At 48.2% G+C, this 14,197-nt stretch overlaps 1 protein-coding gene across 1 annotated transcript in view; it reads left to right on the forward strand.

Moving 5' to 3' along the window:
- Nucleotides 1-8,512: 8,512 nt before the first annotated feature.
- Nucleotides 8,513-14,197, forward strand: part of heatr4 (HEAT repeat containing 4) — a 69,302-nt gene continuing 63,617 nt past the window's right edge. The window contains exons 1-2 of the mRNA XM_052012619.1: nt 8,513-8,544; nt 13,250-14,126. Of these exons, the coding sequence (XP_051868579.1) occupies nt 13,318-14,126 (809 nt within the window). The 5' untranslated portion in view covers nt 8,513-8,544; nt 13,250-13,317. The remainder of the gene's footprint in view (nt 8,545-13,249; nt 14,127-14,197) is intronic.

Below are 14,197 nucleotides of genomic sequence, written 5' to 3' on the forward strand. Positions count from 1 at the left end.
GCAAAATCCCAAGAGATTCTATCAGCATATTAAGAGTAAAAGCGTGGTTAGGGAGAGAATAGGTCCCCTTTAAAGATTAGCATAGCTGTCAGTGTGTGGAACCAAAGGAAATGGGTGAGAGTTTTAATGAATATTTCTTCTCAGTTTTTACTGTGGAGGAAATGACCAAAGCTAAGGAAATGAGGGAAATTAGTGGTAATGTCTTGGGCCACATACGAATTAGCAGGGAGGAGGTATTAGAGGTCTTAAAGTGCATTAAGGTGGATAAATCCCCAGGGTCAGACCTGGTGTATTCTCGGACCTTGTGGGAAGCTGGAGAGCAAATTGCGGAGACCCTTGCAGAGATTTTCGCTTCATCTCTGGCCACAGGTGAGGTTCTAGAGGACTGGAGAGTGGCTGATGTGGTACCATTGTTTTAAATGGGTAGCAAAATCAAGCCAGGAAACTACAAGCCATTGAGTCTGACATCAGTGGTGGGTAAATTGCTGGAGCAGATTCTGAGGGACAGGATCTACCAACATTTGGAGAAACAGCACGTCTTTGTGCATGGGGAGTCATGTCTGACAAATTTGGAGTTCTTCAAGGAGATAACCAAGAGGGTAGATGAGGGTAGGGCAGTGGATGTTGTCTATATGGACTTGAGCAAGGCCTTTGACAACATCCCTCATAGCAGGCTAGTCTGGAAGGTTAGATCACATGGGATCTAGGGGGAGATAGCAGTCTGGATTCATCATTTGCTCAGTGGTAGGGTGCAGAGGGTGATGGTCAATGATTTGATTGTTTCTTGGACTGGAGGCCTGTGTCTAGTGGTGGTATTTGTAAATTTATATAAAGGATTTGGATGTGAATGTACAAGGCATGGTTCGTAAGTTTGTGGATGATACTAAAACAGGTGGTGGTGTATATAGTGTAGAAGGTTATGAAAAATTACAGGAGGGTCTTCATCATAAGATATTGATGAGGCTGTACTTGGAGTATTGTGTACAGTTTTGGTCATCATGTTGTTATAGGAAAGATGTTATTAAACTAGAAAGAGTGATGAAAAGATTTACTGGGCCTTGAGGCCCTGAGTTACAAGGAGAGATTGTGTAGACTAGAACTTTATTCCCTGGAATGTAGGAGATTGAGGGGTGACCTTATAGAGGTATACAAGATCATGAGTGGCATAGGGTAAAAGCACATAGTCTTTTTGCCAGGGAGGGTGTGCTAAAAACAAGGGGGTTTAAGATCAGAGGTGAGAGACTTAGAAGGGATCTCTTACAAAGGGGGTATGTATTTGGAATGAGCTGTCAGAAATAGTGGTTGAGGCGGGCACATTAGAAACATTTAAAAGCCATCTAGATAAGTACATGGATAGGAGAAGTTTATGGGCCAAAGGTGCAGATGGGACTAGCTTGCTGGGCAACACAGTCGGCATGGATGAGTTAAGCCAAAGGACTTGTTTCCATGCTGCATGACTTTATTTATGGGAAGTAAGCAGGAACTAGAGCACCTGGAGGATCACAGGGAGAATGTGCGAATGGTCAGGATTGAACGTGGCCATGAAGCAGTGGCTCAATGCTGTCCCACTGTGTCGCACCTCCTGTGTCCATGCCAAGGTGATCTCAGTGCTCATCTAGACACTTAAATGTTGTCAGCAACTCTGCTTCCACCACTCCCTCCAGCAGTGTGTTCCAGGTACTCACCACTCTCTGGGTGAAAAAGGTCCCCCTCAGATCCCCTCTAAATATCTTCCCCCTTGCCCTAAACCTGTGTACAGAGACTACACTTGTTTTGTATACATGTCTGGAGGAAATTGACTCATTCACTGAAGCAACACCATCTTCTGACAATATCTCTGATGCAGCCCAGGAAATCAAAATAATGGAAGCAGGAGTGGGTCTGCTCTAACATTCAAGAAGATCATCTTCTCCCTGAACTAGCCCCATATCCCAAGATTTCCATGATATCTAAAAACATATCGATTGCTTTCTTGAATATACTCAGCATCTGAGCATCTTAGGTAGAGAATTCCACAGATTCACCATCCACAGGGTGAAAAGATTTCTTCTCATTGTCGTTGTTTGGAGATTGTGTGAGTGCTGGTTCTAGACACCCCCGGCTAGGAGAAACACTCTTGCATCTACACTATCAAACGTCATAGTGATTCTGTATATTTCAATGAAGTTAGAAGTGTAGTAAGCAGAGCACATAGACAGCAAAAACAAGGTTGGGCTAAAAGTATGGAAAAATGTGGAGGATGCTATATTTGAATGCTCAAAGCACTTGCAGCAAGGTGGCACAAATAAAGTGGGTTTGATGGAATTCCCATGATGGAAATGTGCCTGGGTAGCCAAAGCTAGATGTTCAAGGAGACTTGATGTTCAGGAAGCCCAGGCAAAAAGGAACAGGATATTGATAAGGGAGGAAATTGATGCACTGATAGGAGATGATCTGGATTCAGAAAACTATGATGCAGAATTAGAAGCAATTTGGGTCAAGCTAACAAATAGCAAAGGGCAGAAAACATTGAGAGGTGTTATTTACAGGCCACCAAAGAGTAGTAATATTAGATGTGGCAAAAGTCAGGAAATCAGAATTGTAACTTGTTATTGGGGGAGGGGGCTTCAATCTTTCTGTGAACTGGACGTGTTATAACAGTGTGGAGGATGTATTTCTGAAACATATACATGGTGATTTTGAAGAACCAATGAGGGAGAAGGCAATTTTAGCTCTCAGTAAGAAAGTGTTAATTGATAATCTTGTATGGGTTGCTTTGGGGAGAATGACCACCATCTGATGGAATCCTTCATTAAGACAGAAAGTACAGGTCTTTAGTCCAAAGATAGAGTCCGAAATCTAAACAAAGGAAATTACAATGACATGAAAAGTGAATTAGCTAGGATAGATTGGATATCGATAAATTGTTAAAAGATGTGACAGTGGGAGACAACAGCCGAAGTTTAAGGAATAAATGCAGGAACTGGAAGAGTTATAGTTCCTTTCTGGGGCAAAAACACAAAGGAAAAATCAATCCAAACACATCCCATCAGACTTGAGATAATGTGCAATGTGTTCCATCTAATGAAAGCACATGGGATGGGGGTTATATGTAATGTGTCCCATGTAATGAAAGAACATGGAACTGGGGGTAATGTGTAATATTCCCCATGAAGTAAAGCATGTGGAACTAAGGGTATGGATGGATCCCGTGTAATGAAAGCACGTGTGACTGGGGGTTATATGTAATGTGTCCCATGTAATGAAAGAACATGGAACTGGGGGTAATGTGTAATATTCCCCATGAAGTAAAGCATGTGGAACTAAGGGTATGGATGGAAATTGAGTGACAGGCAGAGTGTAGGAATGTGTGGGCCTTTGTTAGGGTGGCTGGCAGTGAGTAGAGGGGTAGTATAGGCCTTGAGCCTCAGCTATTTACAATACATATTCATGATTTGAATGTGAGAATCAAATATAATACTTCAAGTTCACTGATGACACAAAGTGGTGTGGAATTATAAATTGTGAGAGGGATGTAAACAGGCAACAAGGTGTGTGAGTGAGAAAATACATAGCAGATGTAATATAATGTTGGGCGGTGTCTGTGGGTGGGTATTGGTATTTCTGAAGGGGAAGTGGCAGAGAATTAAGAAGTAATTGACAAGCAAAAAAACTGCATGAGTGGTAGTAGGAGAGCACATGGCTGTCACGTGACAGTAACAACACTGACCCCTCTGGTCGGAGGACAGCATTGCTCCTTGGAGCAGAAGTGACACCACTGTCAATCAAGGTGTGGCTCCACCCCACCCATCAGGTGTGGGCATAGGGATTGGCCCTGGAGAGCACCTTTGTTCCTGAACCTGCCTGACCATTGGCCTGTCTAAATCACCTGGCCAGGCTCCACCCAGCACTATAAAAGAATGTTGCACTCCCCTGGCCCTTCCTCTTTCGACTGCCCCAGGAGTAGTGAAACCACACTGCAGAGACCAGTAGAAGTGTGCACCACCATGTGGTTTGGGAGCGTCTTAGTCAAAATCCAGGGAGTGTTAGAGCCAATGTTTTAGGTCAAGGTGTTCAGGCATTGAAGTGTTTATCTCTTGATAAGCTGTACCTTGTTTATTGTGAGAGTGTGTATCTCATCCACGTTGCGATTCCCCCTACGTTCGCGGTCTCCTGCATGTGTGTGTGCGAGTGTGCATCTGTTCCCATTCATTCTGTCCCCACGTTTGCCTTTGTGATTAAACTGCTTTTAAAATCCAAAGCCTGTGTCCAGAGCCCTCCATCTTTAAGATTCCAAAAGAACCTTTTCACACAACAATGAGAAATATGAGATAAAAATGAAAAACACTGGAAACATTCAGCAGATTAATGAACATGGGAAGACTTTGGATTAGTATGTGACAGTAATTTATAATCTATATCACTGTGTGTATGATGGTGATACTGGGTGTGCAAGTGATTTACCATCTATAATAATAAAGGTGTGTGAGGGAAGAAGACAGGAAAATGGGTGGTGTTGTTGATAGTGGGGAGGATAGTCTTAGACAATATTGATCAGCTGGTATTTTGGTCAGAATTTATGCCGATAAATATCAGGTGATACATTTTGGGACGTGCGATGGGGTATTGCATATACTGTGAACAGAAGGGCCCTGAGGAGGATTGAGGAACAGAAGGATCCCTGGAAGTGGCCGAGCAGGTAGATGGAGCCATAAGGAAGGCATGAGGTGTTGGTCTTCATTGGCTGGGACATAGAATATAACAACAGGAAGGTTATGATACAAATTTATTGAATATTGGTTCAACCACAACTGGAGTGCTGTGTACATTTCTGGTTACCACACCATAAGAAGGATGAGATTATGCTTGAGAGGGTGCAGAGGAGATTCACCAGGTTCCTGCCTGGGATGGAGAGATTGGGTCTGTTCTCCCTAGAGCAGAGGCTGAGGGGGGACTGACTGAGGTTTCCATAGTGAGGATCTCCCCCCCCCCCCATAGTGTGAAAGGTCATGGATGTCACGTGACACCTCAGCACAACATCTCATGGGGAAACTGGTGGCGGTTTGGGTCAATGGGGGGATGGTGGGCAACTGTCATCCACTGGGCCACCGCCCTTGTTCTAATTGTTATAGCTATCTGTATTTTGTGCTGTGCTTGTCAGATTATTAGAACCACTTCTGCCTTCCATTAGTACTGCACACTGACACATGTTTCTTAGCTTAGTGATAGTTATTCCCGTGATTGACAAATGGTGTAACTTTCAAGGGGTGGAATGTAGTGTGAAAGGTCATGGCTGTCACGTAACACCATTGAGCACATGGTTGAAAGCAACACCACTGTCAATCAAGGTCTGGCTCCACCCACCCATTAGTACACACCCTTGACCATTGGCTCCTGTACACACCTTTGTACCTGGCTGTGAATCATTGGATCGTTTGAATTACCTAGGCTGGCTCCACCCAGCCCTCCAGCACTATAAAAAATGCCACATGTGCGTGGTTTGCTCTCTTTTGATTGCTCCAGGAATCAAAGCAACGCCAAAGGGACCATTGGTAAGAGTGTGCACTTCCACGGGGGTTAGGAGCGTTCTAAGTAAATTCCCGGGAGCGTAGAGCCGATGCTTGCACTGAGTCGGGGGGTCAGGCATTTTATTGTTTCTTCCTTGATCATTTGTAACCAGTTTGGGGGGTGTGTGTGTGTGTGTGTGTGTGTGTGTGTGTGTGTGTGTGTGTGTGTGTGTGTGTGTGTGCACGTGCATCTCACCCTCGTTGCGATGTCCCCTATGTTCGCAATCACGTGTGTGTGTGTGGGCGCACGCGTGCAAGTGTGCATCCGTTCCCATTCATTCTGTCCCACATTTGTCTTCGTGAATAAATCATTTTTAAACTTCAAAGACTGTGTCCAGAGTCCTTGCCCTTTGAGACCTCAAAGAACCTTTCCTACAACACCCCCCCCCTCCATGTCTATGCTGACCAGTGTTTGATCTATTAATAATGGTCATGGAGTCGGATAGTACAGGTTCATCCCTCAGGCCAACTCTGTCCCCACCATGAAACACCATTTGTTCCCATGTCATACTGATCCCAACCTCCCCCACACCCCACACCCCCTCACACCCCACGTTTACCCCACATCCAACACCATGAATGAACCAGGAGTTCCACTCCCTACATAAGTCGAGGACTGCAGTGTTCAAATCAGGAGACCCTGACCTCTACAAGAAATTGAGATGCGACCTCTGTAAAGCTATCAGGGATGCCAAGAGACAATACCAGCCCAAACTAGAGTCCCAGACCAGCCGTCAGTTGTGGCTGGGCTTATGTGCTATAACAGGCTACAAAACTAGGTCAGGCAGCATCACTGACAACAGCGCATCCCTTCCCATGAATGCATTCTATGCATGTTTTGAACAGAAGGGGATTGGAATGTCACCACCCACCCCAACAGCCTCCAATGCACCTGAACCCACAGTCACCATTATGGATGCAAGATCAGTCTGGCCCGGATGGTGTCCCTGGCTGTATCCTTAGATCCTGCACAGATCAGCTGACGAGGGTATTTTCAGAAATTTTTAACCTCTCCCTGCTTCAATCAGAGGTTACCACCTGCTTTTAGAAGACCACTATCATCCAAAAAAAAAACAAGGTAACGTGCCTTAATGGCTACTGCCCAATGGCTCTGACATTCACCATCATGAAGTGCTTTGAGAGGCTCGTCATGGCACACATTAAGTCCACCCTCTCAGACAAACTTCGGCCCACTGCAATTTGCCTATTGCTGAAACAGATCTATAGCAGGTGCCATCTCCCTGGTACTACATTCATCTCTGGAGCATCTGGACAGTAAAGACACCTACATTAGACTATTGTTTATTGACTACAGCTCCGCGTTCAATACTATGATTCCAAGCAAACTCATCACCAAACTCCGAGACCTGGAACTCAACACCTCCCTCTGTAACTGGATCCTTGACGTTCTGACCAACAGACTGCAATCAGTGAGGATAGGCAGCAACACCTCTGCCACGATTATCCTCAACACTGGTGCCCCACAAGGCTACATCCTCAGTCCCCTACTCTACTCCCTGTGCACTCACAACTGCATGGCCAGATTTTGCTCTAACTCCATCTACAAGTTTCCAAATGCACACCATAGTAGGCAGTATCTCAAATAATGATGAGTCGGAGCACAGGAAGGAAATAGAGAGCCTATTGACATAGTGTTATGACAACAACCTTTCCCTCAATATCAGCAAACAAAAGAGCTGGTCATTGACTTCAGGAAGGGGTGGGGAGCAGTGTACGTGCACCTGTCTACATCAATGGTGCTGAAGTCAAAAGGGTTGAAAGGTTCAAGTTCCAAGAAGTGAACATCACCAATAGCCTGTCCTGGTCCAATCGTGTGACGCCACGGCCAAGGAAGTTCACCAGCATCTCTACTTCCTCAGGAGGCTAAAGAAATTTAGTATATCCCCTTTGACCCTCACCAATTTTTATCAATGCACCATAGAAAGCAGCCTATCCAGATACCTCACAGCTTGGCATGGCAACTGCTCTGCCTGCGAACTCTAGGAACAGAGGAGAGTTGCAGACACAGCTTAGCACATCATGGATACTAGCCGCCCCTCCATGGACTCTGCCTACATTTCTCACTGCCTTTTGTAAAGTAGCCAGCATAATCGAAGACCCCATCCACCGCTGACATTCTCTCTTCTCCCCCTTCCCATCAGGCAAAAGATACAAATGTCTGAAAGCATATACCACTGAGCTCAAGGCAAGCTTCTAGCCTGTTGTTATAAGACTATTGAACGGTTCCCTCGTACATTAAGATGGACTCTTGACCTCACAATCTACATCATTATGACCCTACACCTTATTGTCTACCTGCACTGCACTTTCTCTGTAACTGTAATACTTTATTCTGCACTCTGTTATTGTTTTACCTTGCCCTACCTCAATGCACTGTTGTAATGAATTGATCTGTATGATCCAGTTAAAAACTTGTCTTGCAAGTTTTTCACTGTACCTCGGTACAGGTGACAATAATAAATCAATTTTACCAATTTACCCCTTACATTCCACACTTACCCCACATGCCAGACTTAACCCACAACCCCTCACACCACTCACCCCGCACAAACCACACTTATCCGACACCCACACTTACCCTACTCACAACCCACACCCCCTCACATTCCACACACCCCACACTTAAACCCACAGCCCCTCACATCACTCCCCCAACAAACCACTTACCCTACCCCCCACATCCCACGCCCACTCACACCCCACACATCCCTCACACCCCACAATTACCCCACATCCCCTCACACCCACATGGATACCACCTTTGTGTAAAAACGTTGCCCCTAAATCTTCCCCCTCTCACCCACATTTACCCCACATTTGGTGGTGACTCCGATTACCCAGTGACAGCTGCGGGGTTCCAGTTGCCCCGCGACCGTTGCCAGGTTACGCGGCCTGTTTGTGAGTCGCGGAGCCTCAGTCGCTTCCGTTCCGCTCCTGATTGTGCTGCAAGTCTGGTGTGAACGGTGCCAAGAACGGGGTGAGGGAGGTGTGGGGGTGAGGGAGGTGGTGGAGGTGAGGGGGGAGGTGGTGGAGGTGAGGGGGGAGGTGGTGGGGGTGAGGGGGGAGGTGGTGGGGGTGAGGTGGTTGGTGAGACGAGGGGAGTGCAAAGGGGGTGAGGGGCAGGGAGTGAAGAGGAGAGGGGAGCGGGTGGGATGAGGGAGCAGGGATTGGGGTATGAGGAGGGGATGGAGAAAGGGGGCGAGGGTGAGGGGAAATGGGAAAGCAGGTGAGGGGGAAGGGAAAGCAGGTGAGGGAAAACGGGGTAAGTGGGAGGTGAAAACGGGGAGGGGAAAGGGGTGAGAGGGAGGGGGTGAGGGTGAGGGGGTGAGGGGGAGGGGGTGAGGGGGAGGAGGAGGGGTGAGAAGGAGGGGAGGGGATGGGGGGAAGGGATGAGGGGGTGAGAAGGAGGGGAGGGGGTGAGAAGGAAGGGAGGGGATGAGGAGGGGAGGGGGGGAGGGGAGGAGGGGAGGGGATGAGGGGGAGGGGAAAGGGGCAAGGGGAGGGGGCAGGGGGTGAGAGGGAGGGGAAGGGAGGGAAAGGGGTGGGGGGAGGGAAAGGGGTGGGGGAAGGGAGAGAGGAGGGGAAAGGTGAGAGGGAGGGAAAGGGAGTGAGGGGGAAGGGGTGAGGGTAGGAAAGGGGGTGAGATGGAGGGGGAGGGGAAAGGGGGTAGGGTAAAGGGAGTGTGGGGGAGGGGAGGGGGAAGGGGATGGGAAAAAGGTGTGGTGGGGAGGGGGAGTGTGGGGGAGGGGAGGGGTGGGGGAGAGGGGGAGGGGATGAAGGGGGTGAGAGGGAGGGGAAGTGGGTGAGGGTGAGGGAAGGGGTGAGAGGGTTGAGGGGAGAAGGGGGTGAGAGGAGAAGGGGGTGAGGGGGAGGGGGAAGCGGGTGAGGGTGAGGGGGAAGGGGTGGGGAAGGGGGAAGGGGAGGGGAAAGGGGAAGCGGATGGGAAGGGGGTGTGGTCGGGGAGGCGAGGGGAAAGGTTGGGGTAGGGTAAAGGGAGTGTTGGGGAGGGGGAGGGGGTGGGGAAGAGGGGGGAGGGGAAAGGGGCAGGGGTGGGGAGGGGTAGGGGTGCAATGGGGTGGAGGGGGAGGGGAAAGGAGGCTGGGCAATGTGGCGGGAAGGGGAGGGGAAAGGGGTGAGATGGGGTGTGGAGGGGAAAGGGGGTGAGAGGGGAGGGGAAAGGGGGTGAGAGGGGAGGGGAAAGGGGGAGAGGGAGGGCAAAGGGGGTAAGGGGTGAGAAGTTGGGGGAGGTGTAGGTGTGGGGAGGGGAAGAGTGAGGGGAAAAGGAAGGGGGAGGCAAAAGGATGGTGGGGGTGGTGGGGGAGAGGGAGGGGAGAGGGAGGAGCTGAGGGAAGGTGAAAGTGGAGGGGGAGGGGTGAGAGGAAGGGCTGAGGGGGAGGGTAAAGGGGAGGGGATGAGGGGAGGGTAAAGGGGTGGAGGGAGAGGAAGGGGTGGGGAGGAGTGAGGAGTAGGAGAAAGGAGTGGAGGAGGGGAGGGAAAGTGGATGAGGGAAATAGGTGAGGGGGTGAGCAGGACAGAGAGGGGAAAGGGGAGGGAAAAGGTTGGGGTGGGGGTAGGGGAAAGGGAGTGAGGGGAGGGGAGAGGGGTTGAGGGGGAGGGAAAAAGAGTGAGGGAAAAAGAGTGAGGGAAAAGGGGGAGCAGTTGGAGAAAGGGGAGGGGGAAAGGGGAGGGGAAAGGGGAAGGAAGGGAGGGAAAAGGGGAGAGGGGAGGGAGAGAGGAAAGGGGTGGGGGAGTGGTAGGGGAAAGTAGTGAGGGGAGGTTAGGGGAGTGGAAAAGGTGAGGGAAAAGCAGTGATGGGAGGTTTGGGGAGGGGAAATGAGGAGGGAGGGGAGGGGAAATGAGGAGGGAGGGGAGGGGAAATGAGGAGGGACGGGAGGGGAAATGAGGAGGGAGGGGAGGGGAAATGAGGAGGGAGGGGTGGGGAAATGAGGGAGGGGTGGGGAAAGGGTGTGGATATGCTGAGTAGGGGAGGGGAGGCAGGGAGGAGGTGAGGGGAAGGTGATGAGAGAGAGTGAAGGGTAGACGGTAAGAGAGTGAGATGGATAGCAAGGGATAGATGAGGAGAAAGAGAGAGTGAGAAATAGGCAGGAGGGGAGAGAGATTGAGGGATAGATGGGGATGAAGACAGAGGGAGAGTGAGAGTGGGGGAATAATCAGAGGGATGCAAAGAGAGAGAGAATGAGGAATAATCAGGAAGAAAGACAGAAGAGAGGAAGAGAGTTAAAAATAACTGGGGGAGAGAGAATGAGAGAGAGATGGAAACAGAGCGAGGATAATCAGGGAAAGAGAAAGAGGAATGGATGGTTGGAAATGATGGGGAGAGGGAAAGAGCAAGGTCTATACACAGTTGGAGTAGAGATAGGGGGATGGATAGGGAGGGTGAGAGTGTAAAGGATGGACAAAGAGAGAGAATGTAGAGAATAGAGAGAAGCATTTCATAAATATACTAAGGGCAAGGGGGTAACCAAGGAAAGAGTAGGGCCCAATAGGGACCAAAATGGCAATCTGCATGGAGCTGGAGGTTGTAGGTGAAGTCTCATCTGTGTTCACTGTGAACACTACCTCATTACTTTTTTTTGTAATTTATGTCTTTGCATTGTACTGCTGCCATAAAACAACAAATTTCACGTTATATAAGTCGATGATAATTTCAATTCTGATTCTGAAGGACATTGTGTTTGGTGAATTCAGGGAGGGGAACAGTAGATTTCTAGAACAAACTACCATTGAAAAGGAGGAGATACTAGATGCCTTAAAGATGGATAAATCCCCAGGGCCTGATGAGATGTGTTCCAGGCTGCAGTGGAGGCAAGGAAGGAGTTAATCGGGGCTCTAACAGAAATGTCTAAATCTTTTCTGGGCACAGAAGAGGTGCCAGATGCCAGAGGAGGACAGCAAATGTGGAACTTTATTTAAGGAGGGCAGCAGGGATAAGCCTGGTAATTATGGCTTATGAATCCAACATCAGTAGTGGGAAAATTATTGGAAAAATATTCTGAGGGACAGGATTAAACTGCATTTGGATAGGCAAGGATTAATCAAAGATTGTTAACATGGCTTTGTTAAGGGGAGATTCTATTTGACAGATGAATGTTTACAAGACAAAAACAAATTAAAACAGAAACCACTGGAAATACTCAGCAGGTAAGTCCGCCTCTGTGGGAAAAGAAACAGTTAATGTTTCAGGTCAAAGATCCTTTGTCCAAGGTAGGTGCTGTCAGAATTAGAGACGGAGAGAGGCTGAAAGAGTGAGGGAGTGAAGGCTAGTGTCACACAAGCTGATTTTCACTTTAACGAGAGAAGGCTGGTCCAAAGAGAATGGGATCCAGTGCCATTTGGCAAAATGGAGCTAAAATTGGCTTGGGGATAGGAGGCAGAAGGGAATGGTCAAGGATTATTTTTTGCAATTAGAAGCCTGTGAGTGCAGGGACTTTTACTGTTAGTTTTATAGATTTATGATCAAGATATGAATATAGGAGAAATTACATGAAAATTGGCAGTGGTGTTAATGGCAAGGAAGGTGGTCTCCAGCAACAGAAAGATATGTAATGTTGGTAAATGGACAGAGCAATGTCAGTTACAATTTAATGCTGGAAAATATGAAGTGATGGGAGGACTGGGATGTGTATAATGAATAGTAGGATCTCAGGAAGTATGAGGAACAGAGGATCTTGGTGTACATATCCAAGAATCCCTCAAGACAGTACAGGTTCAACTTCATAAAATATTGGTTGGGCCACAGCTAGAGTACTGTGTACAGTTCTGGTCACTGCACTATAGGAAGAACATGATTGCACTGGAGAGGGTGCAGAGGAGATTCACCAGGATGTTGCCTTGGATCGAACATTTCATTTATGAGGAGACTGGATAGGCTGGTTTGTTTTCATTGCAGTGGAGGGAGCTGAGGGGGCACTGACAGAGGTTTACAAAATTGTGAGCGGTGTAGTTAGGATAGACAGTGAGGAACTTTTCTCCATAGCAGTGGTATCTGTAAACAGAGAGAATAGATTTAAAGTAAGGGGTAGGAGATTTAAGAGGGGATTTGAGGAAGAAATTTTCACCCAGAGTTGTTGAAATCTGGAACGCACTGCCTGAGTGGATGGATGGTTGAGCAAAGGCTCTCACAACATTTAAAAAATATTTCTGAAATACCATAGCATAGAAGATTAAGTGCTGAGTGCTGAAAATGGGATCAATATGGAGGTAGGAGCTGTGAGATTTGGGGGCAGAGAGACAGAGAGAGGCAGAAAGGGACTTGCTGAAGACTGGTGTCAGAATTCACTTCCTATGCTATAACTTATAACTGTTACATATTATAAAATTATGAAGGGCTTAGACAGGGTGAATGCAAACTGTCTTTTTCCCAGAGAAAGGGAACCAAAAACTAAAGGGCATGGGTTTAAGGTGAAAGGGGAAAGATTTAATAGGAACCCAAGGGGCAACTTTCTCACCCAGAGCATGGTATGGAACAAGCTGCCATAGGAAGTGGTTGAAGCAAGTACATTAACAACATTTAAAAGACATTTTGATAGGTAGGGTTTAGAGGGATATGGGCCAAATGGGATGAGCTTAGATGGGCATCTTGGTTGGCATAGACGAGTTGAGCCGAAGGGCCTGTTTCCATGCTGCGTGATTCTATGACTCTATCGCCCGTTCTTCTACAGTGATGGATGCACAGTGACGGACAGGTTACAGGCTGGATTCTCCCAGAATTCTCATAGCCCTACAACTGATGTCTACCAATAATCCCCTGAAGCTCCCAGCAGTGAAGGCCACTGACCCTGGCCAGAATCAGCAGACCGTCAGCCCTCCAAAAGATGTTCCTCTTCCACGACGCAAATACAGGCAGCTGCTGCACGAAAAGTATGTTAAAAGTGTGGCCCAAAACCTGAGCTTCTCCGAAGATGTTGTTGATTCCATGGTTTTTTATGGGACCCCGCTCAAGCAGAGGGGTGATGGCAACATCTTTGATCTCTTTAAAGTTGTCACACCCCCAGAGCCTCACAAACTCCTCCAATCAGATCAAAGATCTCGCCGCTGTAAACTCAACAAGCGGAAGTCCAAACAGGGTACAGTGAGTAACCAGAAGGTGTGGATAACATGTGATTCTGGTGGGAGTCTTGAGGGCCAGCATAAACCACCTTCAACGGCTGCTGTCCCCTTAGTGGAGGGCTGGAGATCTGCAGCATCACCACTGTTGGAGCAAGTAGCAGCACAAGGCCGTGGTCCACCTGTGAAGGCAGTGGAGAATCCTCTCGGCGTTCAACCGCAGCTTGAGCAATGGGATGAGTACCTGGTGAAGAAGCTGAGCAAGAGGACAGCACAGTGGCTGGTGACTAAGCAAATACCCAAGGGTCCATCTCGTGCCAGGTTGCAGGCGCTTCTACAGGACCGCTATGGCTCTGCCCACGCCCATGCCCTTATTCAAGATGAGATCATGACAACAAGTGACTTCAGTATCTATGACCAAATCAAACCGCAGGAGCCCCGTCAGGCTGTGGTGAGAAAGATGACCAGGACTCCATTGGCCAACTATTACAGGTACTAATGTCAGGCAATGGGTTGGCAGTGTGTCTCAACAATGAGCTTAATACAAGTAGCAGCGAGCCGTG

This window comes from Pristis pectinata, chromosome 1 (assembly GCF_009764475.1).
Source record: "Pristis pectinata isolate sPriPec2 chromosome 1, sPriPec2.1.pri, whole genome shotgun sequence".
Lineage (NCBI taxonomy): Eukaryota > Metazoa > Chordata > Chondrichthyes > Rhinopristiformes > Pristidae > Pristis > Pristis pectinata.